At 55.3% G+C, this 27763-nt stretch overlaps 1 protein-coding gene across 3 annotated transcripts; it reads left to right on the top strand.

Annotated features, from left to right (window-relative positions):
- Positions 1-9752: 9752 nt before the first annotated feature.
- Positions 9753-27763, top strand: PDE4C (phosphodiesterase 4C). 3 transcript variants are annotated; one of them, XM_063719368.1, is made up of 16 exons: positions 9841-9921; positions 10112-10665; positions 13866-14057; positions 14869-14905; positions 14989-15062; positions 15264-15316; positions 15677-15789; positions 15873-15966; positions 16778-16941; positions 17137-17235; positions 17677-17841; positions 17927-18026; positions 19312-19466; positions 22717-22839; positions 24286-24468; positions 24952-27763. In XM_063719368.1, exons 3-16 carry the CDS (start codon positions 13942-13944, stop codon positions 25303-25305), a joined length of 1830 nt encoding a protein of 609 aa, XP_063575438.1. In that variant the 5' UTR covers positions 9841-9921; positions 10112-10665; positions 13866-13941; the 3' UTR covers positions 25306-27763. The 3 variants fall into 3 exon arrangements, with proteins under 3 accessions (XP_009251252.2, XP_063575438.1, XP_054395900.2); XM_009252977.4 differs by lacking the exon at positions 10112-10665 and having other exon boundaries at positions 9753-9921; XM_054539925.2 differs by lacking the exon at positions 9841-9921 and having other exon boundaries at positions 10002-10665.

Here is a 27763-nt window from a genome sequence, read left to right as displayed (position 1 = left end):
GTGGATCACGAGGTCAGGAGATCAAGACCATCCTGGCTAACATGGTGAAACTCCGTCTCTACTAAAAATACAAAAAAATTAGCCGGGCGTGGTGGCGGGTGCCTGTAGTCCCAGCTACTCAGGAGGCTGAGGCAGGAGAATGGCGTGAACCCGGGAGGCAGAGCTTGCAGTGAGCTGAGATCGCACCACTGCACTCCAGCCTGGGTGACTCTGTCTCAAAACAAACAAAACAAACAAACAAACAAACAAAAAACAGCAAAACAAATCCTTAGCCTGAGGGATGAAGAGAAGTCAACCAGTGGGAGTGCAGGGAAGGGCATTCCAAGCAGAAGGAACAGAATGTATAAAGCCTCAGACTCAAGAGGATCAGGTGTGTCAGGAGCTGAAAACAGATCATTGTGGCTGGAGGGTGGGAGGGGAGCCCCGGGAAGCAGGCAGGAGCTGAAACCACACATCAGACCTCATGGGGGTGCCCTGGAGAGTGAGAGGTGTGTTTTCCAGAGAGAGAGTTGGTCAATATTGGCATTAAAAAATTCCCCGTGGTTGCTGTTGTGGAGCATTGAGTGTCAGGGATAGGAATGGAAGGAGACCAAGGAGACTAGGAAGGAGGCGTGGGCAGTGTCTGGGCAGGAGATACTGGTGCTTGGACCAGGGTGGGAGCCATGGGCTGGAGAGAAGTGAGGAGATTTGGATGACATTTACAAAGCAGACACACCACCGGGGCTGGGCGTGGTAGCTCACGCCTGTAATCCCAGCACTTTTGGAGGCCGAGGCGGGTGGATCACCTGAGGTCAGGAGTTCGAGACCAGCCTGGACAAGATGGGGAAACTGCGTCTCTACTAAAAATACAAAAATTAGCTGGGTGTGGTGGCTAGTGCTTGTAATCCCAGCTACTTGGGAGACTGGGGCAGGATAATCACTTGAACCTGGGAGGCAGAGGTTGCAGTGAGCTGAGATTGCACCATTGCACTCCAGCCTGGGTGACACAGTGAGACTCCATCTCAAACAAACAAACAAACAAACTAGACACACCAGTTGTTGGTGGATGCTAGCAGGAGCTGGGGAGAGGGGGCACCGGTATACACAGTTCCTGGTCTCAGACCCTTTACATCTGGCATCACTTTTAGTCCTTGCAATGATGCCAAGAGTTGGAGACACCATTATTATTCCTCTTTTCCAGAATATTTAAAAAAAAAAAGGCTTTGGGAGGGGAAGTGACAGAGCCAGCCAGTGACCATGTCCCTCACCATTGAGCCAAGTTGTCTCCCACAGTCAGTTCTTGGGGGTGGTGGGGGGGTGGAGAACAGGGACTGAACCACCCAAGCATAGAACAGAGAGGGAGTCATTTGTCATGCATCACACAGCAAGACATGATGGTACTGGGGCTTGAATTCAGTCTGTCTGACATCCTGGCCCAAATGTTTTCCTTTTCTCCAACCTGGGGACATGGCTGGGGTCACTGGGAGATGGTCTCCATGGGAAAGACATTGTTGAGTGCTTCTGAGACTTCCAAAAACATCGGGGCTCTTCCCAAATCTGATGCAGCAAGAGGCACCCTAATGGCCTTAAATGCCTCCCTGCCCAAGCCCAGAGCCCACAGGAGGCCTCCACCAAGTCATGACCCTGGGAGTACAAAATCTCACCTCTTTCTGCACCACATTCACCCACCCAGCCCTGCTGCTGTTCATGCCTACTTCAGTTAACCATGATGGAAAATGTTCTCACTCATCCTTGCACTTCCCAGGAAATTACCCCTGAGACTAAGATGCCTGGTGGGTGGGGACTTGAGTTTCCAGAACTGGGAGGGAGGGGCAGGCCTGGGGTTTGAGGGCAGGAATCGTGGCTGTGAGGTGGGGCCTGGGCCTTTCTCAGGGCGAATGAGATCCTGCCATTTCCACTGAGGGTCTGAGTGTTGGTGTGGCTTTAAAAGCACGAGAGTCTCATAGATACTCCTCCTGCCTGTCCTGAGCTTCTACAAAAGGTGGGTTTTCTGCCAGTCCTCCCCCAATTCAGCTGCAGCATGGCTTTGGGGTGGGGAGGGTCTTAGAAGCAGAACTAGGATGTTTCTTAGAGAGATCTGAATTCCCCTCTTTGCACATCCCTACTGGTAGCTGTTTGGAGCTCTGGCCAGAGGTAGCCTCTGTGTGCCCATCCCAGACATGGGAGCCCCGTCACAGCCTTGCCAATTTCCCTGTCCTTCTCATATCCCTGCCTGGCATGGGTGGAGGTTTTAGGGCTCCAAAGAGACCCCTTCTGGGGCTGAACCGCGGAGCCTACCTTCCTGGGCTTGGCAGAAAGACTGCTATCTGTACGTACCTCCGAAGACCAGAACCTTGACTGCTTCCAGACTCCTTGTTGCCATTGTTGCTGGGGAAGGTTGAGGGACCGTCACTGCTCATGTTTCAGCACCTTCTGGGCGGATGACGCCCTGGTCTGGGGGTGCTCCTGAACCCCGGTCTCCCTCCCCTGCCTTCAGCACCATCAGGTCGCGGACAGCTCTTCGCTGTCTCATCCACCCGGAGAACCCAAAGCTACCTTTTTCTCTTTCAACACGGTGCGAGGCACAGCGTCTCGGCTCCGGGGGTCTCCTGAGACCCTGTCTCCCTGCCCTCCATTTAGCAGCGATCAGTGGACAATTTCTGTCTTCTCCACTCCAAGTCCTTGTCTTGGTTCTTTTCCATGCAGCGCTATAGGGGACGGCAGACAGTTTTCGGGGCTGGTGGAGGGGGGGTCTCTTAAGCCCCTAGCTTCAACACCCCCTCGCCAGGTTCTTCTCCCCTGTTCTACCCTTCAGCACCATCTGGGCATCGACAGCTCCTCGGTGTCGGCCCCACCTTGAGCCCCTGTTCCACCTTCTACCGCTTCAGCACCTCCGGCGCGGACAGCTCCTCGCTGTCGCCTCCACTCCCGGCCCTGGGCCGGACCCGGGAGCAGACGCTCCCCGGCGCCCGCTCACGGGGACGAGTCCTGCTCTCTGCTATCCCAGACCCCTTTCTCTGGAGCATGGAGAACCTGGGGGTCGGCGAAGGGGCAGAGGCGTGCAGCAGGTTGAGTCGCTCTCGCGGCCGCCACAGCATGACCAGAGCCCCGAAGCACCTGTGGCGGCAACCCCGGCGCCCCATCCGCATCCAACAGCGCTTCTATTCGGATCCGGACAAGTCCGCGGGCTGCCGCGAGAGCGACCTGAGCCCGCGGCCCGAGCTCAGGAAGTCTCGGCTCTCCTGGCCCGTTTCCTCCTGCAGGCGGTAGGTGGCTGGGGCAGGGGCCTCCTGCAGCGCGGGGGAGGGGCGCGCGGGGCCTGGCGGGAGTGGGGGAGGGTCCTTGCTTCTCCAGGGGGCGGGGGTCTCTGCTGCTTGGTTGAGGCTGGCGCCTGGAAGGAAAAAGCTATTTCTATGTAGGGGTGGAGCTGAGGGTGCTGGTGTCATCATGGCTTGTGGGTCTGTGTGACCGGGTGTGCCCACGTGCGGTTGGGACTGAAAGAGTGTGTGTGTGTGTGTGTGTGTGTGTGTGTGTGTGTGTGCGCGCGCGCGTGAGACTGGGGTGACCAGATGTGTTTGGGGTGCTCCTGTACGTTCATGCTTGGGTATGATTCCATGTGTCCCAGGTAGTTGTGGGTGTGCCGGTGTGTCTCCCCTTGTGGTGCCTGTAGGTGTGTGGCTGAGTGACTGTCCTTGTGCTAACACAGCTGGGGGTCCGAAGGTTTTCGGGATTGTGGAATGTCCGCAGGCCTGTGGGGGAAGTTTGTGACCACCTCAAGCACCCGAGGTAACCCTGGGGTGCTTGGATATAAATACACACACACAGAGACGCGCACACACACACACACGTTTTTATTTTTGAGACAGAGTCTCATTCTGTTGCCCAGGTAGAAGTGCAGTGTCTTGATCATGGCTCACTGCAACTTCCGCCTCCCAGCTCAAGCGATCCTCCCACCTCAGTCTCGAGTAGCTGGGACTACAGGTGCATATCACAACGCCTGGCTAATTTTTGTATTTTTGCTAGAGACGGGGTTTTGCCATGTTACCCAGGCTGGTTTTGAATTCTTGGCCTCAAGTGATCCTCCCGCCTTAGTCTCTCAAAGTACTAGGATTACATGTGTGAGACACAGCACCCGGCCTGTTTAATATATCATAGATATATAAGAGCCAGGGCAGGCTGCCACCAGTGTTGGGGGGAGGAGCCTTCTCTTGCTACCTCCCCCGCCCCCACTCCCTCACCCCACCCTGCTCCCCTGTAGGAGGAAGAGAAGTCCCTTGGGAAGCTCGTGCACAGGAAGTTTCTTTCACTTAAGTAAGGAGGGGCTGCTTCTCCTGTTTCGTGTAAGTTGAGTGGGGTGGGGTTAGGACAGAGACAGAAGAGACTCATAGAAAGGTAATGTAGAATCCTCAGGGGGCCCTACATGAGGGTCTCCAGCTACCAGGTGGAGGCTCCAGGGCCAGGGAGGAGGGTCCAGGAACTCCAAGCCCTCCTTAGGTTGGAGGGGGAACCAAGTCAGCAGGACCAGAGTCCCAGGTTTCAGTCCAGGCTGGGTGGCCTTGGATGGGTTGCTTCCCTGCTCTGGAGCTTGGCTTTCTTGCGTCCTGGTGCATGGACCCCCTAGGGGCCACTGGCTTCTGACTCCATCAGCAAGCCTGGCCTCTGGCCCCCAGCCTGGCCCTCCAGCAGCCTGGGAGGCATCTGGGGTAGATGGTTCCCACAGCCCAGAGGGGTTGGAGCTGTTCTCAGGTGACCCAGGAGCCCCTTCTCCCGCCCCGGCTTCTAGTTCCTCCTGCCCCATCCCTTCTGGTGACTCATGATTTTCCATTTTCAAGAAAGAACAAACAGAGCCTTGGTATGAGCTCTTCTAGGGGAAGCCCCCGCTTGGCTCTGGGAGGCAGGAGCGGTGGATTGAGTGTCCCTGTGCACGTGTGTGTGCACACACACGTCGTTCTGCGCATCGTATGCACTGCAGTCACACATATGTGGATGAGCATGCAATGTGGCCCACTGTGCTTCTCTGTGCTGATATGAGGGTAGGGGTTCACCCCAGGGGGAAGCCCAGAGAAACTGAGTTCAAGGCCAGGCCCCAAGGCCAACCTGCTGTGTGGTATTGAGCAAGCCGTGGTGCCTCCCGGAGCCTCAGCTTCCTCATCAGAGAGATGACTATTCTGTGTTTGAGCCTGGTACACACTGGGTCCCCAGCTTGTGGCTCTTTACCCAGCCCTAGAAACTGTTGGGGGAATGTGCTTCCCCACAGCCCCAGATGGATCACAGGGGTATGGGAGGGTCTAAGCATTTTGCTGACAAGGCATTTAAGCACCTACTGGATGGCAGGCCCTGTGTTGGAGACACAACCATGGACAAGAAGCTGTGTCCCCTAAGGCTGATGGTGGAGACACTCATACCAGGTGGAGAAGGCACAGGTTGATGGGGAAAGATCAGAGAACAAGCCCAGAGGAGGCTCCAGACCCAGCAGTGGGGTGGGAGTCAGGGAGGACTGCTTGGGAGAAGTGACATTTGAGCTTAGCCTGCAGGAGGAAAGAGGTCAGCTAGGGTGAGTGCAAGAAGGGTATTCTAAGTAGAAGGAACAGAATGTGTAAAGCCTCAGACTCAAGAGGATCAGGCATGTGAGGAGCTGAAAACGGATCAGTGTGGCTGGAGGATGGAAGGAGAGGCTCTCTGTTTATGCTACAAGCATTTATTTATTTATTTATTTATTATTTTTTAGATGGAGTCTCTCACTCTGTTGCCCAGGATGGGTGCAGTGGCACAATCTTGTCTCACTGCAACCTCTGCCTCCTGGATTCAAGTGATTCTCCTACCTCAGCCTCCCCAGTAGCTGGGATTACAGGTGCCCACCACCACACCTGGCTAATATTTGTATTTTTAGTAGAGACAGTTTCGCCATGTTGGCCAGACTGGTCTCAAACTCTTGAACTCAAGTGATCCCACACCGTGGCCTCCCAGAGTGCTGGGATTGCAGGCATGAGCCACCACACCTGGCCGCTACAAGCATTTACTAAGCATCTACTAAGTGCCAAGTACTGAGGGAACAGCAGGGAACAAGGCAGACCTGGCCTTGCTCTCCAGAGACTCACAGGCAAATAATCATGACAATAAATGTGAAGTTGTACCTATGGCTGGAGGGTGCTCTGAGGCATTTACCTGGCTAGTCAGGGAGGGCTTCTCGGAGGAGGTGACTCTCTAACTGTAACCCAAAAGACAAAGCATCAGCAGGCGACAAGCATTCAGGTAAGGGCCATGGGGTGGAAATAAGCCTGGCTGATTCAGGGAACAGTGAGGAGTGGGGAGAGACTGGAACAGTGTAAGTCAAGAGAAGTGAGGTGGGGATGGGCCACATGGGACCTCTGGGGAGGTGTGAATTCAGATCTGAGGGCAATGAGGGGGCCATGGGAGGGTCTGCAGCAAAGGAGTGTGTGATTTGACCCATTTGAGCATCTACACATGTGACTCGGCCCCCATCCTGCTCATTCTGCTTGACTCCTCCGTGGGGACTTGGGCAAGTCATCTCCTCTCTCCACGTCTCAGTTCAGTCATCTGTAAAATGGGCAAAAACACCCATTTAAAAAATCTCTCTGGGGCCACTTGGTGGGCAGTGGAGAAAAGTGCCTGCCCAGAGAAGGGACATTCAAATGGGGGAAATTGAGGCAGTGGTGTGCTAAAGGCATCAGAATGGGCACAGTGGCTCAAATCCCAGTACTTTGGGAGACTGAGGCAGGCGGATCACCTGAGGTCAGGAGTTCAAGACCAGCCTGGCCAACATGGTGAAACCTTGTCTCTACTAAAAATACCAAATTAGCTGGGCATGGCGGCAGATGCCTGTAATCCCAGCTACTTGGGAGGTTGAGGCAGGCGAATCGCTTGAACCCGGGAGGTGGAGGTTGCAGTGAGCCAAGATTGGACGACTGCACTCCACCCTGGGCGACAGAGTGAAACTGTGTCTCAAAAAAGTAAGACCGGGGACAGTAGCTCACGCCTGTAATCCCAGCACTTTGGGAGGCCGAGGCAGGTGATCACCTGAAGTCAGGAGTTCCAGACCAGCCTGACCAATATAGTGAAACCTCGTCTCTACTAAATACAAAAAAAAAAAAAAAAAAAAAAAATTAGCTTGGCATGGTGGCACATGCCTGTAATCCCAGCTACTTGGGAGGCTGAGGCAGGAGAATTGCTTGAACCCAGGAAGCAGAGGTTTCAGTGAGCCAAGATTGCGCCATTGCACTCCAGCCTGGGCAACAGGAGCAAAACTCTGTCTCAAAAAATAATAATAATACGTAAATAAAATAAAATAAAATAATAGAGGCACCAGAGACTACTGGGCACCTCTACAGGAGATGCAGTAATGCAGGGATGGAGTCAGGGTAGGGGTGCTTCTGTCCAAACCTCTTTCAGCTTTTGTCCCTTACCCAGCGGGGCTTGGAGAGCCTCCCAGGGCCAGGTAGGAGCCAGGCTCTGAATGCTGAGTCCTGGCTCTGTGGCCACCCCTTGCAGTGACTCTTTCTCCATCCAAACAGCTATTAATTAACACCTTCCTGTTAGAACTGTTAATAAAATATTTAAAATTAAATATATGAATGAAACATTAATAGTAAAACTATTGATAAAATATTAATGTGAGACTCGCCCCTGGGACTACAGAGGGGATGAAATGAGTTAACGCATCCAGTGCGGGAGGACCCAGGCTGGGAAGAACACCGCCTGCCCGGGTGCAGATGACCCCAGTCTTGCACCTTATGGCTGTGTGTCCTTAGGCAAATTACTGTGCCTCTCTGTGCCTCAGTAACCCCATCCTTGAAATGGGAATAGTAGTCCACACTTTGTAGGTTTCGTCTGAAAATCCATTGACTTTTCCCTTCACTGCTGTTGGCTGAGTGCTGCATGTTTTTGAAGCACTCAGTTTATATCATTTTGTTTAGTCTTAGCCTCCTATTTTATGTCTGTGATTTTGGGGGAGGGGCTGAATCTCTGTGCCTCGGTTTCTCCTTGGGGACATGTAACTATTGTCACTTCTCTCACAGTGGCGGGGAGGTGGTGTCAAGACTGCTGAGACCTTGGCTCCAGTGTCCCCACAAGGCCAATCCTAGCAGCCTGTGTCCCCTAGGGATGGCTATAATTAGGTCTGGCCCCAGCAGACAACGATGGTATTTTTGTCTTGGGGACAGCGAGGTCTGGTTCCCACCAGGTGTCTGGTTGCAAGACTGCGGGGGTTAGGGGGGCTTCCTGGCCAGATACCTGAGGCTCTCTGTCTTTCTGGGCTGTGTGACTCCTCCTCTGAGCCACTGTTTTCTCATCTGTAGAATGGGGAGACTCTCATGTATCTGGCCATAGCATGGTTGCCTCAGGATCTCCTATGGGATCCCTGATCAACGGGCTTCTCCAGGACTGCCAGAAACATGGGTACCATGTCTGGGGACACCAAGACTGAGGCAGCCACCCCGGGGGGGAAGGCCCAGCAAGGGGCACGATCAGGCCTCAGTTGCTGGGAGGTCCCCTGGGCCTCTGCCTGTGACATGGCTGTTTCTAGGTCCCTCCTCCTTGTGTGACACATGCTAAGCCTTGGTTTCCTTTTCTGTAAAGTGGAACAAGGCCAGCCTGACTCCAGCATTCCAAGGGTAGAGCACCTGGTACAGACTCTGGGAATCCTCCCAGACACCAGAGGCCCCCCCCAGTCCTGGGACAGTGAGGTCCCTCAGAGGGCAGGGGTGGGCGGCTGAGGCTTCGCAGGACAGAAGACTTGGCAGAGGTGATGTGCGGATGTTTGTCTAGGAGGAGACAGCAGGAGAGGTGAAGGCATCCAGAGACAGGGCCTGGGGAATGTCAGAGCAGGTGGGGGATCACGTGGGGACTCGCGTGGAGGGGTGCTGGGAGACGGGGACCTGAGTTTGGGTCTCGCTTTCTGCAACAAAGACCCATGACCATGACCGCTTCCATGGAAGCCTCAGTTTCCCCACTTGGCAAAGGATTAAGGGTTTGTAGTTTCTGGTGCGCTGTTTGGTGGTGCTGGGCCTCAGTTTCTCCATCTGGAAAATGGGCGGAGGAGGATTAGAAACATTGCGTGGGATCGGACATTGGCAAACTCTATACCTCGGTGATGCCCTCAATAATGGAAGGCAGGACAGCTGTTTCTCTGGGCACCTTGCTTTCTGACTCCCTCATTCTACACTTTTTAGCAGTTATTGGCCCAGCAAGCTGCACTAACCAGGGGCGTACAGAGGAAGGCTGAGTAAGATCCAGGCTCTGAGATCTTAGGGGCAGCCCCCTAAAGAAGTGCAGTTGGGCCAGGCGCAATGGCTCACACCTATAATCCCAGCACTTTGCGAGGCTGAGGCAGGAGGATCACTTGAGTCCGGGAGTTCGAGGCCAGCCTGGGCAACATAAGGAGACCCCCCCCCCCATCTCTCCAGAAAATACATTAGCCCGGGCGTGGTGGTGTGCATCTGTAGTCCCGGCTACTCGGGAGGCTGAGGTAGGAGGATCCCTTGAGCCCAGGAGGTTGAGGCTGCAATGAGCTAGGACTGTGCCACTGAACTCCAGCCTGGGCAACACAGCGAGATCCTGTCTCAAAAAAAAAAAAAAAAAAAAAAGAAAGGAGCAGAGAGTTGCGTCTGACTCTGTGCCTCAGTTTCCCCGTTTGTCCCGGGGGTCGTCAGGGAGCCGCCGGCCGCGAGGCGGGGCCGATGCGCCCTTTGCCCCCTCCCCGCTGGGCCCCGCCCCCGCAGCTGTCCAGAAAAGGTCCCGCGCAGCCGGCGCTCGGTCCAGCCTCCACGCAGTCCTGGCGATGCAGGGCCCCCCCGCGCCCGCCCCGGTCCCGGGACCCGGCTCCCCTCGGGGATCCCCGCGCGGCTCCCCCGGGCTCTTCAGGAAGCTTTTGGTGAATCAGAGCATCCGCCTGCAGCGGCGCTTCACGGTGGCCCATCCGCTGTGGTGAGGCTGGACAGAGGGCCTGGCGGGGTCACCGGGACGCCCGGTGTGGAGGTGGGAAGGGCAGGGACAGGGACAAGGGCAGGGACAGCTGGGGCCGGGGCCAGAGTCAGGGCATGGACGCTCTGCCTCTCCCTCGCTTTCTCTGTATCTCTCTCCCTCTACCCTACCCTACCCTACTTTTGTCTCGCAGTTGGTGACTCTGTCTCTCTCTGTCTCTGCCTGTCTCCACCCGCCGCCTGGATATAGGCCCAGGGGACCAGCCGTCTGTCTCCTTCCAGCTGTGAGGCCCAGAGTGGGACGGGCTGAGGCTCACGTCTCCTCCTGACCCTCGCCGGCCTGGGGCAGGCAGGCTGTGCGTCCTGGCAGTGGGAAGAGGGGGAAGGGGCACTCCTCCCCTTGGTGCCCCCTCCCACCAGCATCCTGTCCCAGTGCCAGCAAAGAGATGCCCTGGGGGCCTCACAATGAACTCTGGGTGTCCACGGAGGAAGACCTGAATTGAGGGGGTTTTCGAGGCAGGGCGTGCGGGAGTCCCAGGCTGAGCGCGCGCCTGCGCCCGGCAGCTGCTTGCGCTGCATCCTCTAAGCACTCGGTCCACCCCTCTGGGTTCGAATCCCTGCCTTTCCAGAAACGACTGTGACCTCGTGGGGAGGGATGGGGGCAAGGCTGGGGTTTGGAGTGGCGCTTGTGGGCGCCGACTGTGGCTGGCATCCTGCGCTTGGTCCGCGCCGAATTGGCACCCACTTGGTAAGTTTGGTACCCAAAGGCTGAGAGGGGAGGTCCCTCTGCAAGGTCATAGCTGGGGTTGGAGGGAGAAGGTATGACCGTGGTTCCTGGTGGTTCCATTTCAACCAGGGAGTGGGAGAGTGGGGGTTCCGTGTCCTGGAGAGCGACCTCGGGGCACCAAACACTAGTGAAGCACGTTCCCTTTTGAAGGCGCTAGAGAGAGCGCAGGGACGTCGAGGGCGCGTCGCGGGTACTCAGAAGTGAGGATGAACGAGGGCGGGCCCCGCGCAGGCCGGACCCGAACCCAAGTCCGAGTCTCCCTGGCTCAGTTTACCCCCCTGGCCAATGGGCAGCCGCGCTGTTCCCACAGCCGGGGGGCCCTACCCCCGCACCGCCCGCGTCATGGAACCACAGCCTGACCCCGCCGCTCCCGGCTAAGTTTAGAGCAGAAAGAAAAACAGCCTCCCCCGCCCCAAGAAAACCCGGGCCCAGCTCTTAACCCTCCGCGCCCAGGATCCGGATTTGCACGCCCTGTGGCCGCTCCTGGCCTCAGTTTCCCTATTTGTCCATAGACGAGCTTTTCTGGAACCCTTGGGGAGAGCTGAGAGAGGGGTAGGGGGTCGCGATCCGCATGCCTCCCCCTCGAGGGGCAGATCTGGGTTATCCGCCGCCTCCAGTCCGCCCCTAAGAGCGTCTCCCATTGCGCCACAGCGCCCACGGCGCACCCCAGACTGGCCAAGGAAGGGTTAAGAAGCCCCGCCCCCTCGGCTGGCCATGGGGTTCATCCCGGTGCTGCTAAACCCGCTGGAGTCGGACGGAACAGGCCGAGCGCGGCCGGTCTTAGTCGGAGATGCCCGAACTAGCCCCCGTGTAGCCGGACGTGACCGAACATGCCCGACCCGGCCCGAGCGTCACCCGGACTTGTTCGAAGCAGACCGAGCGTAACCGGACTTAGGCGAGCAAGCTCGAACTTATCCGAACTCTCCCGAGCTCAATCGGACGTAGCCGAATTCTCCCGAACTCATCGAACGAACTCTTCGAGACCAAGTCCAATTCGACGTGATCAAACCCAACTCAGACCCGGTCATACTTGGACCGAATGCTGCCAAATCCCCCACCTCTACCCAGATCTGAGCCTACGCGGGGGTGCCAACCCAGCTCGTGGACGGGGATACGATGACCTTTGACCCAAAAGTCATGGCTGGGACCAGCCGGACACTGGCCCTCGGCCAGGAGCGAGTCTCGGGCGGTCCCCGTTGTCTTCCTGTCGGTGCCGCTTCCGCCTGCCCTTCTTGAAAACCCCACCTCCAGGTCACCGCCTTCTCTAGCGCCCCAGTTCTTGCCCTACGCCCTTTCTGTGACCTCTGACCCCAAAGAGGAGGGGCAAGAGGGTGTGGCCAGAAGGAAAGACAGGGTTTGAGGGTAGAACGGGACAGGTAGTGTGGAGAGGGAGGAGGCTGCTCCGGGCAGAGAGCACGGTCTGTGCAAAGACCCGGAGGTGGAAGAGAACAGGCGGAACGTTCAGGGTGAAGATGAAGTGGAGGAGTGGGGGAGCCTACAGCAGGACCCGCCTAGCTGGGGGCGTGGTCGACGGCCGTGGGCTGGAGCCTTATGGGCTGAGGGTGGAGCCTGGAACGCTGGGGGCGTGGCAGGTAGCCAAGGGTGTGGTCAAGGTGGCTGGGAGTGGGGTCTCTCTAGACTAAGGCGCACGCAGGAGCTAGGCAGAACCCCGGCCTCCTCCAGGTAGAAGAGCCCAAGAAGCTGTTTCCAGTCCACGTGTCCACCATGTGAGCTAGATCTCAGTTTGTCCCTTTGCAATATGGTCATCCAGTCGCAGTCTTTGGATGTTCGGTTGTAACCCCCTCAAAGAGCTCTCAGGGATGGGCTACATCAAGCACATGTTAGAAACAGGGGAGGCCGGGTACGGTGGCTCATGCCTGTAATCCCAGTACTTTGGTAGGCCGAGGCGGGCAGATCACGAGGTCAGGAGTTCAAGAGCAGCCTGGCCAACACGGTGAAACCCCATCTCTAGTAAAAATACAAAAATTTGGCCGGGCACAGTGGCTCAAGCCTGTAATCCCAGCACTTTGGGAGGCCAAGGCGGGCGGATCACCTGAGGTCGGGAATCCCAGACCAGCCTGACCGACATGGAGAAACCCCGTCTCTACTAAAAATATAAAATTAGCTGGGCGTGGTGGCACACGCCTGTAATCCCAGCTCCTCGGGAGGCTGAGGCAGGAGAATCGCTTGAACCCAGGAGGTAGAGGTTGCAGTGAGCTAAGATTATGCCATTGCACTCCAGCTTGGGCAACAAGAGTGACACTCTGTCTCAAAAAAAAAAGAAAAAAAAATTAGCCGGGCGTGGTGGTGCGCACCTGTAATCCCAGCTACTTGGGAGGCTGAGGCAAGAAAATTGCTTGAACCCAGGAGGTGGAGGTTGCAGTGAGCCGAGATCGTGCCCCCACTGCACTCCAGCGTGGACAACTGCACTCCAGTGCAGGCAACAGAGCGATATTTCATCTCAAAAAAACCCCAAAAAACAGAAAAAAAAGAAACGGGGAGGCCGGGTGTGGTGGCTCACTCCTGTAATCCCAGCACTTCGGGAGGCGGAGGTGGGAGGATTGTTTGAGGCCAGGAGTTCAAGACCAGCCTGGGCAAAATAGTGAGACCTGGTCTCTACAAAAAATTTAAAAAATAGCCGAGTGTTGGGGCATGCTCCTGTAGTCTCAGCTACTCAGGAGGCTGAGGCTGGAGGATGCTTGAGCTTAGGAGATTGAGGCTGCAGTGAGCTAGGATCACACCACTGCACTGCAGCCTGGGTGACAAAGTGGGGCCCTGTCAGAAAAAAAAAAAAAAAGAAAGAAAAGAAAGAAAGGTACAGCGAGAGAGAGAGAAAGAAAGAACGAGAAAGAAAAAAAGAGAAAAAAAATAAAAGAAACAGGGTGGTTGAAGTCCAGAGAAAGTCAGTACCTGTCCATGGCCACACAGCCACTTTGAGGAAGATCTGGAACTGAGGTCCTGGAGTCCAGGGTAGACTCAAAGACCAAAGTGTGAGGGGTACAGGGTTCCTGAGGGTGTAGCTAGGGGCAGGTGAAAAGGCTGGAAACCACACTTGCCTGACTGCCAAGCAGCCCCAGGGAGGACGCACCAGGCAAGGTGGCCACGACCCGGCACCCAGTTGTCATGACCCTCGTCTCTGACCATGCCTTCTCTCCTTTCAGCTTTGACCTGGAAAATGGGCTCTCGTGCGGGAGGAGGGCCCTGGACCCTCAGTCCAGCCCTGGCCTGGGCCGGGTTATGCAGGCTCCAGTCCCGCACAGCCAGCGGCGCGAGTCCTTCCTGTACCGCTCAGATAGCGACTATGAACTCTCGCCCAAGGCCATGTCTCGGAACTCCTCTGTGGCCAGCGACCTGTGAGTCTGGGGCTGGTGGGATGACACCGCCTCTACCCTCCCTCCTTCCTTTGTTCCTCTATTCAGCAAGCTCCTTCAAATAGCCATTTAAGGAAGGTTTTGAAGTTTAAGTAGGAGTTTGCCAGACAGCTCATTTATTCAATCAAGTGTGTAGAGAACTTGGCCTTTTGCTGGGGTAGGGGTGGTAATCCAAAAACATTAAGGTTGGCTGGGCACAGTGGCTCACGCCTGTAATCCCAACACTTTGGGAGGCCACGGTGGGCGGATCACCTGAGGTCAGGTGTTCAGGACCAGCCTGGCCAACATGGTGAAACCCTGTCACACCTAAAAAATACAAAAATTAGCCAGGTGTGGTGGCTCACGCCTGTAGTCCCAGCTACTCAGGAGGCTGAGGCACGAGAATCGCTTGAACCCAGGAGGCAGAGGTTGCAGTGAGCCGAGATGGCACCACCGCACTCCAGCCTGGGAGAAAGAGCAAGACTCTGCCTCCAAAAAAAAACCACATTAAGGCCAGTTAGTGGCAAATGAAGAAATACTTTGATTTGAGCTTCCTAGTGGGCATAATGAAAAGGGAAATACCTACTTGCCCCTGGGACTCAGTTTCCCCATTTATGAGATGCCGATAAAGTGAGCGAATGGTTGGAGGGGCTGTGCTGGGTTTCAGGGAGAGTTGCATGAGGGGACCCCAGGGACTAAGAAGGCGCCTGGAGGAGAAGTCCTGAGAGCAGGACCCCCTCAGCTGAGGGCATATGGTGTGGGTAAAAGCTGGAAGATGGGAGAGAGCTCTCCCTGATGGCCCGTCTCCTCGCAGACATGGAGAGGACATGATTGTGACGCCCTTTGCCCAGGTGGGTGTCCCCCGCCCTCCCTGCCCTGACCCCCCTCCGGATCCGGCCTCTCCTTCCCATCGCCTACCACCTCCTCCCAACAGGTCCTGGCCAGTCTGCGGACCGTTCGGAGCAACGTGGCGGCCCTTGCCCGCCTGCAATGCCTAGGAGCAGCCAAGTAGGTAGAGGGCGGGGCGGGGCAGGGGCGGGGCCGGCAGAGACAAGGTGGGAGGGGCGGGGCGGGGCCTGGCGGAAAGCGGGCTGCAAATTGAGGCTGGGGCTCCGGAGCCTCCAGGTGGGTTTGAGGGGCGGGGCCTGGTGGACTTGGGGGCGGGGCGAGATGGGCGGAGCAGCCACGCCTGAGGCTGCTGTACCGCAGGCAGGGACCCGTCGGAAACCCTTCATCCAGCAATCAGCCCCCTCCGCCTGCAGGTAAAGTACCTGTTCCTTCCCTCCCCCGCTGAGGACAGCTGGGAGCTTCCTTTCCATAGTGATCTCCCCATTCCATGAGCCCCTTAGACTGGGGCTAATTGTAGCCCCGCCCCTGCAAAAAGAAACAATAACGCCCTCGGGGATGGACCCCACCACACTCATATTACAGATGAGGAGGCTGAGGCCCAGAGATCTCATGGTCACACAGGCACTCGGGGGACACATCTGGAACTGGGGTCCAGGAGTCCTGGGTGGCCCCCGTGGGAACAGTTTCAGGGTCCAGATGCAGAGACGAAGGCGTGAGAGGCATGGGGTCCCTGAGCGGGGGTTGGGCAGGCCCCTGACTGCCTCGGCTCCCAGAGGACACGGGGCAGAAGCTGGCATTGGAGACGCTAGACGAGCTGGACTGGTGCCTGGATCAGTTGGAGACGCTGCAGACCCGGCACTCGGTGGGGGAGATGGCCTCCAACAAGGTGAGGTGGTGCAGATCGCTGAGCTCACCTGCCTCCGCCCACGGTGCCCCATCATCACGGTCTTCACCTTCCCTCCGCCCCAGTTCAAGCGGATCCTGAACCGGGAGTTGACCCACCTGTCCGAAACCAGCCGCTCTGGGAACCAGGTGTCCCAGTACATCTCCCGGACCTTCCTGGGTGAGCTTTGTTGAGTCACTGCCTGGACGATATTATAGGAGTACTAAGAAACAAGAGAAAGAAAGATTTCTATGATAGACCTCAGTCTGGGGGAGATACAGCCAGACACAGACACCTTCAGCCCCATGAGTCAGGGCTGGATCAGAGGGAGGAACAAGGGGAACTTCCAGGAGCAGGGGACATTAAAGCTAGGGTTTTGAAGCATGAGTAGAAATTTGCCTAGGAGGAGATGGAGGGAACCAGACTCCAGCTTGGGAGATGGAAAGGACACTAGGCTGTTTGGGGGAAAATGCTGAGCCCCAGGCACCCAGGGGCCAAGCCTAGCAGAAGGGTTTACTGAGATCAGCTGTGAACAGAGGAGAGGGGTAGGTAGCTACAGGCAAGACAGGATCTTTTTTTTTTTTGATGCAGTTTCACTTTGTTGCCCAGGCGGGAGTGCAGTGGTGCAATCTCAGCCACTGTGCAACCTCCGCCTCCTGGGTTCAAGCAATTCTTCTGCCTCAGCCTCCCGAGTAGCTGGGGTTACAGGTGCCCGCCACCATACCTGGCTAATTTTTGTATTTTTAGTAGCGATGGGGTTTCACCATGTTGCTCAGACTGGTCTCGATCCGCCCACCTCGACCTCCCAAAGCACTGGGATTACAGGCGCGAGCTACCGCGTCCGGCCGACAGGGTCTTTACTCCGAACTTACTTTGGTTCCTGTAGAAAGGGAAATAGGTTGATCCTGGGGTTTGGCAAAGTTCAGGTCCTGAGGCCAGGCCCCAGCAGGTGAAATCGGCTTCTCTGAGCCTCACCCTGGCCCATCCACAGACCAGCAGACTGAGGTGGAGCTGCCCAAGGTGACAGCTGAGGAGGCCCCACAGCCCATGTCCCGGATCAGTGGCCTACGTGGGCTCTGCCAGAGTGCCAGCCTCTCCTCAGCCACTGTCCCACGCTTTGGGGTCCAGACTGACCAGGAGGAGCAGCTGGCCAAGGTGGGTCCCCAACCACAATGCCAAGATCAAGGTTTGGTCCCTGGCTCTGTCTGGATGCCCTATCTTGGGCCTGTTTGCCCACCTATATGCTGGGCAGTTGGGGCTCACTGTGGAACCTGGGGTGGGAGGATGGAGGCTCTAGAGTCTGGGGAAGTTGGGGTGGGGTTAATTAAGCTTCAGTTCTTCACATCTTAGGAGCTAGAAGACACCAACAAGTGGGGACTTGATGTGTTCAAGGTGGCGGAGCTAAGTGGGAACCGGCCCCTCACAGCTATCATATTCAGCATTTTTCAGGTACCTACCCTGCCCTTGGCTTCCAAGGAAAAACTCCTGGGGTTTCCTTCACCGCTTCCTACCACAGACCTCAGGGACACTCATTTTTCAAATCCTCCCTGACATTTCTGAAGGGGATAATTTGAGCAGGGTATTGAAGGATGAATAGGAGTTCACTCAGATGAACAGTTCGTTGTCCAGAAGCCTCAGCCCTGGCCCGGCCCCTGGCCCTGAAGAGGAGAGAAATCTGGAGAGAAGAGCTGGACACAGACACCCCCAGTCCTGTAGGGTCAGGGATGGACCACCAAATAACACAGAGTGGAGGAGTTCAGGAGAGCAGAGAGGGCATCTCAGAGGAGCAGGAGCTTGAGGCATGGATAGGAGTTCAGAAGAGAGGGGTAGGAACAGCGTGTGCTACAGCCCCAAGGCCAAGGCCCTGAGCCAGGATCTGTGATGGACCAGGAGCGGGACCTGCTGAAGACATTCCAGATCCCAGCAGACACACTGGCCACCTACCTGCTGATGCTGGAGGGTCACTACCACGCCAGTGTAGCCTATCACAACAGCCTACATGCCGCCGACGTGGCCCAGTCCACGCATGTGCTGCTGGCTACGCCCGCCCTCCAGGTATGGCGCCACAACTGCAGGCAGGCGTGGGGGTGCAGGGCCCAGAGAACCAGCCCCTCACCGCCTGTGCCCTCTGCCTGCTCAGGCTGTGTTCACAGACTTGGAAATCCTGGCTGCCCTCTTTGCAAGTGCCATCCATGATGTGGACCATCCTGGGGTCTCCAACCAGTTTCTGATTAACACCAGTAAGTAGGAGTGGGAAGTGGGTGCAGGAGGGGAGGCGGACCCTGCCTCCACCCTGTCCACCAGGTGATCTCAGGGGGTTCCCATCTGCCCTGAGCCCAGTCTCCCTGTCTATGAAATGACTGCGACAGTTTTCCCTCCCTTCAGGGTCTTGGAGCAGGTCTGGGTACACAGTAGGTGCCAATAAATGACAGAATAATGAGCTGTGGCAGAGCTGATCTGGTTCCACCAAGACCTTTATTTATTTATTTTTAAAGACAGGATCTTGCTCTGTCACCCAGGCTGGAGTACAGTGGCACGATTTCGGCTCACTGCAACCTCTACCTCCCAGGTTCAAGCGATTCTCTAGCCTCAGCCTCCTGAGTAGCTGGGATTACAGGTGCACACTACCATGCCTGGCTAATTTTTGTATTTTTCGTAGAGACAGGGTTTCACTATGTTGCCCAGGCTGGTCTCAAACTCCTGGCCTCAAGCGATCTGCCTGCCTCAGCCTCCCAAAGTGCTGGGATTACAGGCACGAGCCACCACGCCCGGCCAGTTCCACCAAGATCTTAAAGTTTAGGATCCTATGAGGAATCTGAAAAACTCAGTTGACAGGCAATTATTGGGCACCTTTTGTGTACAAGCCCTGGAGTGCTGGGGGTGAGAGTGGAGGCCCCTCGCTCAAAGGACCTAGAGTCCAATAAGACAAAGACGCAGTTGTTTATTTAACCAGCACTGAGAGACTGGGCGCCATGGCTCACACCTGTAATCCCAACACTGTGGGAGGCCGAGGTGGGAGGATTGCTTGAAGCCAGGAGTTTGAGACCAGCCTGGGCAAGACTGTGAGACCCTGTCTCTCAAAAAATAACAAAAATTAGCCAAGTGTGGTGGCACACACTTGTAATCCCAACTACTCAGGAGGCTGAGATGGGAGGATCACTTGAGGCCAGGAGGTTGAGGCTGCAGGGAGCCGTGATTGCACCACTGCGCTCCAGCCTGGGTGACAGCAAGACCCTGTCTCTAAAAAAGAAAAAAAAAAAAACATTACTGAGTACTCACTGTCTCTGGCCATAGTGGGTCCGTGAGGAGCCTTCCCAGTCTTGGGTAGGCAGAGCCAAACACAGACACCCCTAGCCCTGCAGTCAGGGAAGGGCCAGGGACCTGGACGGTTTCTTACAGGAGGGCATGCTAGAGTTGGGCCTTCAATGCATGGGTAGGAGTTTGCTAAGGATTTCCAAAAGCTGCTTTTGGGTAGAGTGGGTGGGGTGGGTGGATCTTGGGGCTCTCAGTCCCATACCCTCACAGACTCAGAGCTGGCGCTTATGTACAACGACGCCTCGGTGCTGGAGAACCACCACCTGGCTGTAGGCTTCAAACTGCTGCAGGCAGAGAACTGCAATATCTTCCAGAACCTCAGTGCCAAGCAGCGACTGAGTCTGCGCAGGATGGTCATTGACATGGTAAGGCCAGGGCAGTAAGCGGGGCGGGAGGGGCAGAGGGGAGCGGGGCATCCTTCTCATCTGCAGACAGCAAGGTGGGGTGATATTGGCATGGCCGGCGGTTCATCCAGACCCAGGCATGTCCTCACTCTGTCTGAGCTTCCTCATCTGTGAAACGGAACAGTGGGGCCAGGGGCGGTGGCTCATGCCTGTAATCCTAACACTTTGGGAAGCAGAGGTGGGCGGATCACCTGAGGTCAGGAGTTCGAGACCAGCCTGACCAACATGGTGAAACCTCATCTCTACTAAAAATACAAAAATTAGATGGGTGTGGTGGTGCATACCTGTCATCCCAGCTACTCGGGAGACTGAGGTAGGAGAATTGCTAGAACCCTGGAGGTGGAGGCTGAAGTGAGCTAGTGAGCAGAGATCGCGCCACTGCACTCCAGTCTCAGCAACAGAGTGAGACTCCATCTCAAAAAAAAAAAAAAATTGGGGCCAGTGACTGCCCAAACCCCAGGCCCTCTGGTGGGCCCAGCAGATTCTGGCTGTACACAGGCGATGTGAAAACCGTTTCTGGGGTCTCAGGTGCAACTTTTGCTAAGCCTTAAATTAAGCACATCTGGGCTGGGCATGGTGGCTCACGCCTGTAATCCCAGCACTTTGGGGGGCTGAGGCGGGCGGATCACTTGAGGTCAAGAGTTTGAGACCAGCCTGATCAACATGGTGAAACCCCTGTATTTACTAAAAATACAAAAATTAGCCGGGCCTGGTGGCGGGCACCTGTGATCCCAGCTACTTGGGAGGCTGAGGCAGGAGAATCGCTTGAACCCAGGAGGTGGAGGTGGCAGTGAGTGGAGATTGCACCACGGCACTCCAGCCTCAGCAACAGAGTGAGACTCTGTCTCAAAAAAAAGAAAGACAAAAAATTAAGCAGCCGGTCATGGTGGCTCAGGCCTGTAATCCCAACATTTTGGGAGGCCGAGGCAGGCGGATCATGAGGTCAAGAGATCAAGACCATCCTGGCCAACATGGTGAAACCCTGTCTCTACTAAAAATACAAAAATTAGCTGGGTGTGGTGGCATGCACCTGTAGTCCCAGCTACTCGGGAGGCTGAGTCAGGAGAATCATTTGAACCCGGGAGGCGGAGATTGCAGTGAGCGGAGATCGCACACTGCATTCCAGCCTGGCAACAGAGCAAGACTCCGTCTCAAAAAAAAAAAAAAAAAAAATTATGCACATCTATCCATTTGATTTTTTTTTTCTTTTTTAGGTAGGGGCACATCAGTAAGTTTTGGGGTCTTGTGCCTCATTCATTCACTTAAGCATTTATTGAGCACCTATTGTGTGCTTGATCTGTGCAAAGACAGTTCCGGCTGTTATGAAATTCTAACCCTTGACTAGGGACCTGCAGGCAGAGCTGTGAGGAGGAAGGTTCAAGGTGCTTTCGGAACCCAGACCAGCCAAAGAGGTCAGAAAGGGCTTCCTGGAGAGGGAACATTGAAGCCAGGGTGTGCAAAATGAGGAAGGCTGTGTTCTCAGCAGAGGGAACCCCATGGGAGGGAGGGCTTAGAGAAAGCCAAGGCTTGGAGTGAGAAAGAGCTAAACGTTTGGTGAGGTGGAGTTGAGGTCTTGAGTGGTGGGTACCCACAGGGTGGGGAGACAGCATTTGGGACAGATGAGAGATTTGAGGAGAAGTTTTGAGACTTTTGTCTGATTCTCAGAGAAGCCTGTGAACCACATCTGAGTCACTCCTGGCTGGGCTGAGTCCACACGGGTGGGTTAAGTTTTTTTTTTTTTTGAAATGGAGTCTTGCTCTGTCGCTCAGGCTGGAATGCAATGGTGTGATCCTGGCTCACTGCAACCTCTGCCTCCTGGGTTCAAGCGATTCTCCTGCTTCAGCCTCTGAGTAGCTGGGATTACAGGCGCCCACCACCACACCCGGCTAATTTTTTGTATTTTTAGTGGAGATGGGGTTTCACCATGTTGGCCATGCTGGTCTTGAACTTCTGACCTCTCGTAATCCACCCACCTCTGCCTCCCAAAGTGTTGGGATTACAGGTGTGAACCACAGTGCCCGGCTGGGTTAATCTGGTTTTTAAACATCTGTGCCTAGAAATAGCCCTCCAGGGCACATGGTGGCTACATGGAAGTTTGAGGGGTATGAAGTCACATCCCTCCCCACAGTGAGCTGCAAACTCCCCTGTGGCTCCCATAGCCTCTGGACAAGCTCCCCCAGCTGCCGGAGGCCCTCGGTCTCCTCAATCTTGCCTCCCTTTCTCTTGAGCTCACTTCTTCCAGCCACAGCCACCGCTTTTAGGTCCCTCCCATGTACCCAACTCTTCCAGCCCCTTTGCACAGAACTCATCCTCCCCACCGTCCTCAGGCACAAGTCACCTTAGCCCCTAACCAGCCCTGTGGGGTCACAGTTGGGGTTGGAGGAGGCCAGAAGGGTCAACAGAGGCATCCTAGAGGATGGGTTATTATTATTATTTTTTTTTTGAGACGGAGTCTTGCTCTGTCGCCCAGGCTGGAGTGCAGTGGCACGATCTCGGCTCACTGCAAGCTCCGCCTCCCGGGTTCATGCCATTCTCCTGCCTCGGCCTTCCGAGTAGCTGGGACTACCGGTGCCCACCGCCATGCCTGGCTAACTTTTTGTATTTTTAGTAGAGAGGGGTTTTCACCATGTTAGCCAGGATGGTCTCGATCTCCTGACCTCGTGATCCGCCTGCCTCGGCCTCCCAAAGTGCTGGCATTACAGACGTGAGCCACCGCGCCCGGCCTGAGGATGGGTTATTTGAAAAGGGCTTTGAAGGATGAGTAGGAGTTGGGAAGCGGCATTCCAGGCAGAGGGAACAACGTGGCTAAAGATCTGGAGGCTGGATTGGTTCTAGGGTTTGCTGTGACTCAACGAATGCCTTCCTGCCCCACCCACCCCACAGGTGGGTTTCACTGACTACATTGCCCACCCACTGTGGGAGACTCTGTCTGACAAGTCCCAGGTGCACAGGTTTGATCACCTCCCCCCTACACCCTGTCACACATGTGGAATTCATGGCCAACCCAAACAACCTCCCAATAGGGGCCCCTGACTGAGCCCCTCTTTTGAGCAGAGTTTGCAGTGAATGCAGTTGCATCCTTCCATTTCACAGATGAGTATGCTGAGGCCCAGAGGGCTGAGTCTGAGCCAGAGTGGCATCTGGGAGTTGGGAGTGAGGGTCGGGGTGGGCAGGGTCCTCGTGCCTGTCACCTTCCCTTGCCTGCCCCCAGGTGCTGGCCACAGACATGTCCAAACACATGAACCTCCTGGCCGACCTCAAGACCATGGTGGAGACCAAGAAAGTGACAAGCCTCGGTGTCCTCCTCCTGGACAACTATTCCGACCGAATCCAGGTGTGTAGCTGGATGGGCCCTGGGGCTTCCTTTTTAAATTTTGGTTTTACTTTATTATTTATTTACTTATTTATTTATTTATTTATTGAGACAGAGTCTCACTCTGTCGCCCAGGCTGGAGTGCAGTGGCGCCATCTTGGCTCACTGCAAGCTCTGCCTCCCAGGTTCACGCCATCCTCCTGCCTCAGCCTCCCGAGTAGCTGGGACTACAGGTGCCCGGCACCGCGCCCAGCTAATTTTTTTTGTATTTTTAGTAGAGACGGGGTTTCACCATGGTCTCAATCTCCATGAGATTGAGATGCGCCCACCTCGGCCTCCCAAAGTGCTGGGATTACAGGCATGAGCCACCGCGCCCAGCCGGTTTTACTTTAAAAACAACTTTAGCAGCTGGATGCAGTGGCTCACGCCTGTAATTCCAGCACTTTGGGAGGCCGAGGCGGGCAGATCACGAGGTCAGGAGTTCAAGACCAGCCTGGCCAAGATGGTGAAACCCTGTCTCTACTAAAAATACAAAAATTAGCTGGGTGTGGTGGTGGGCACCTGTAATCTCAGCTACTCGGGAGGCTGAGGCAGAGAATTGCTTGAACCCGGGAGGTGGAGGTTGCAGTGAGCCGAAATTGCCCCATTGCACTCCAGCCTGGGTGACAGAGCAAGACTCCATCTCAAAAAACCAAACCAAAACAAACAAACAAAAACAATTTTAGCCAGGCTTCTTACACATTTAGAGTGAAGGCTGGGCGCAGTGGCTCATGCCTGTAATCCCAGCACTTTGGGAGGCCAAGGTATGAGGATTGCTTGAGGCCAGAGGTTAGAGGCTGCAGTGAGCTGTGATCGCACCATTGCACTCCAGCCTGGGCAACTGAGTGAGACCCTGTCTCTTAAAAAAAAAAAAAAAAAAAAAAAAACCTGGGCTCAGTGGCTCACACCTGTAATCCCAGCACTTTGAGAGGCCGAGATGGGTGGATCACTTGAGCTCAGGGTTTACAGCCCAGCCTGGGCAACAGCCCGTCTCTACAAAAATACAAAAATTAGCCGGGCATGGTGGCACATGCCTATAGTTCCAGTTACTCGGGAGGCTGGGGTGGGAGGATCATTTGAGCCTGGGAGGCAGAGGATGCAGTGAGCCAAGATCTTGCCATGCACTCCAGCCAGGGTCACTGAGTGAGACCCTATCTCATTTAAAAAAAAAAAAAAAAAAAAATTGGAGAGGGCCTCCATTTTTGCAGTTCTCATTTAGCTTCATTTATGAAGTGCCGACTGGATGCCAAACTTGAAGAAATGGCAAGAGTCACATGCCTGTCCCTTAACCACTTCTTCAAGTCTCAGGCCTCAGTTTCCCCACCTATAAGATGAATGTGTCCATGGCAACCAAGCCTGTCTGTGGAGGTGGCAGGTCTAGGTGTGGCTGGGCCCCGCCAGTGCCCTCCCAAGCCTCGATCTCTGTAGGTCTTGCAGAACCTGGTGCACTGTGCTGATCTGAGCAACCCCACCAAGCCGCTGCCCCTGTACCGCCAGTGGACGGACCGCATCATGGCCGAGTTCTTCCAGCAGGGAGACCGCGAGCGTGAGTCGGGCCTGGACATCAGTCCCATGTGTGACAAGCACACAGCCTCAGTGGAGAAGTCCCAGGTTGGCAGGGGACTGGGCTGAGCCGGTAGACACTGGGAGGAAGTAAAAGGGCGGGGCTGAGCCAACCCCACGAGCCCTGGTTTGGCCCTGGCTGGCTAGCCAGGGAGTGTGGCCGAAGGGTGCTGTCTGGGCCGAGTTAGACCTAGGATCCATTCTCTCTGGGTTTCAGGGAGAGGGACATGCACTTCTGGGGTTTGGAAACGTCTGTTTTAGGTTACATGCGGGACCCTGGAGGGGCTTCCAGTCTGGGGGACATGTACATTCAGCCCCGTGGGGTCAGGGTTGGGGTTGGAGGAGGCCAGAAGGGTTAAGGGAGGCATTCTAGAGAATGAGTTATTTGAAAAGGGTTTTGAAGGATGAGCAGGAGTTGGGAAGCGGCATTCCAGGCAGAGGGAACAACTTGGCTAAAGATCTGGAGGCTGGATCGAGTCTAGGGTTCACTGTGACTTACCAAATGCCTACCTGCCCCACCCCCCGCCACAGGTGGGTTTCATTGACTACATCGCCCACCCACTGTGGGAGACTTGGGCTGACCTGGTCCACCCAGACGCACAGGACCTGCTGGACACGCTGGAGGACAATCGAGAGTGGTACCAGAGCAAGATCCCCCGAAGTCCCTCAGACCTCACCAACCCCAAGCGGGACGGGCCTGACAGATTCCAGTTTGAACTGACTCTGGAGGAGGCAGAGGAAGAGGATGAGGAGGAAGAAGAGGAAGAGGAGGGGGAAGAGACAGCTTTAGACAAAGAGGCCTTGGAGTTGCCTGACACTGAACTCCTGTCCCCTGAAGCCGGCCCAGACCCTGGGGACTTACCCCTCGACAACCAGAGGACTTAGGGCCAGCCCTGCGTGAACTGCAGGGGCAGTGGATGGTAAAGCCCTTTGGCTCTTGGCAGGCAGACTTTCCAGGAAGAGGCTCCATGTGGCTCCTGCTTCACTTTCCCACCCATTGAGGGAGACAATCAAGCTTTTAGTTATAGGTGGCTCCCAGGGTCTAATTGGAGGCACCTGGCTGGGGTCCACTCTGACCCCAGACTTGCCTAAAAGAGCTCTCTAAGGGGCAGCCTCTTACAATGCCCTTGGTGTCTTTCTCCTGGGCTTCTATCCCTGTGAGGAGAGGTGCCGTCTGCTGGAGCCTCTAGTCCACCCTCTCCAGTGGTCACTCTTGAGCCACATCTGTCACTTAATTATTTCCTTCTTTATCAAATATTTAGTGCCCATCTACTTCGTGCCAGCTTTATGCCTCTGTAGTAGCCCTGCACAAGGGGTGGGGAGTCAGGAGACCATCCCAAAGGCATCTCCCCATCTTCCTCTACCAAGCGGCTCTCTGCAAGAGCATGGAAATGTAAATGGGGAAATTTTCAGCACCAAAGCTTCATTCATACCCAGTTTTGTTTCCGAAACTGCGGTAGGAGGCAGGAAGAGGAGCAGAAAAGAGGGAGTGGGCAAGGCATGGTGGCTTATGCCTGTAATCCCAGCACTTTGGGAGGCTGAGGTGGGAGGACTGCTTAAGCCCAGGAGTTTGAGACCAGCCTGGACAACATAGCAAGACCCCCCACCCAGTCTCTGAAAAAAAAAAAAAAAAATTAGCCAGGCATGGTGGTGTGCACCTGTAGTCCTAGCTACTCAGAAGGTTGAGACAAAGAGGATCGCTTGAGCCCAGGAGTTGGAGGCTGAAGAGAGCTATGATTGCATCACTGCACTCCAGCCTGGGCAACAAAGCAAGATCCTGCCTAAAAATAAAAAGAAAAGAGAAGGAAAGGAAAGAGAGGGGGCTCTGAGGCCGAGCACAGTGGCCCATGCCTATAATCCCAGCACTTTGGGAGGCCGAGGCAGGTGGATCACCTGAGGTTAGGAGTTCGAGATCAGCTTGGCCAACATGGTGAAACCCCATCTCTACTAAAAATACAAAAATTTGCTGGGCGTGGTGGCGGGCGCCTGTAATCCCAGCTACTCGGGAGGCTGAGGCAGGAGAATCACTTGAACTCAGGAGGTGGAGGTTGCAGTGAGCCAAGATCATGCCACTGCACTCCAGCCTGGGTGACAGAGCAAGCACTGTCTCAAAAAAAAAAAAAAAAAAAAAAAAAGCTGGGCCAGGTGGCTCATGCCTGTAATCCTAGCACTTTGGGAGGCTGAGTGGGGGTGGATCGCCTGAGATCAGGAGTTTGAGATCAGCCTGGCCAACATAGTGAAACCCTGTCTCTACTAAATATACAAAAAATTAGAGGCTGGGCGCGGCGGCTCACGCCTGTAATCCCAGAACTTTGGGAGGCCAAGGCTGGCGGATCACGAGGTCAGGAGTTCAAGACCAGCCTGGCCAACACGGTGAAACCCCATTTCTACTAAAAATACACAAATTAGCTGGGCATGGTGGTGGGCACCTGTAATCCCAGCTACTCGGGAGGCTGAGGCAGGAGAATCGCTTGAACCCAAGAGGCAGGGCTTGCAGTAAGCTGAGATCGTGCCATTGCACTCCAGCCTGGGTGACAGAGCAAGACTCTGTCTCAAAAAAAAAAAAAAAAAAAAATTAGCCGGGCATGGTGGCAGGCGCCTGTAATCCCAGCTACTTGAGAGGCTGAGGCAGGAGAATCGCTTGAACCTGGGAGGTGGAGGTTGCGGTGAGCTGAGGTCGCACCACTGCACTCCAGCCTGGGCAACAACAACAACAACAAAAAGAGGGGGCTCTGTGCCCAGCATGTCTCTGAAGACTGATTGAACCTATGCACCAATTGTTGCTTTAAGTCGGTTTATTTTCTGTCTTCGGTGTCTCTGGATGTAGGAGCCCCCTGCTTCTCTGTCCTCAGAACTCCATGCTGGGTCCCCTACATGTTCCTCCTTCCCTAGGACAGCAACAAAAACACAATTTTCCCTCTCTAGCAGGTCTCTAAGTCTCCTGATTCCTGAAACTGCCTCAGACTCCCCCTAGAGGGAGGGAGGCCCCTGAGGCTTTCTTGCCATCATAGCCCCTTCTGGGCCTCAGTTTCCCCTCTGTAACCTGATCCTAGTACTTGGATAAACTCGGACTGGGTGTGGGGGGTTGTTGTCTGTGACCTCCCTGAAATATCCTAGACATTTGGGGTTCTGAGCATTTATCTGGGGTTAAATAAAATCTTTACATCTTAAGACATTCGATTGACCAAATTGAGTGTCCTGGCCATTTCACTGATGAGGAAACTGAGGCGCAGAGAGGTCCTCTTGCCAGCTCAAAGTCAAGCATCTGGGCGCCCAATGTTAGCCAGCGGCGCCCCCTGGTGGCGGGCGTGGGAGACACGGCGGGGCGCGCTTGTCGGGGGTT

The sequence above is a fragment of the Pongo abelii genome, chromosome 20, assembly GCF_028885655.2.
Source record: "Pongo abelii isolate AG06213 chromosome 20, NHGRI_mPonAbe1-v2.0_pri, whole genome shotgun sequence".
NCBI classification, from domain to species: Eukaryota; Metazoa; Chordata; class Mammalia; order Primates; family Hominidae; genus Pongo; species Pongo abelii.
Note: the sequence above shows the minus strand (reverse complement) of the source record. Positions and strands in the feature narration are given on the sequence as shown.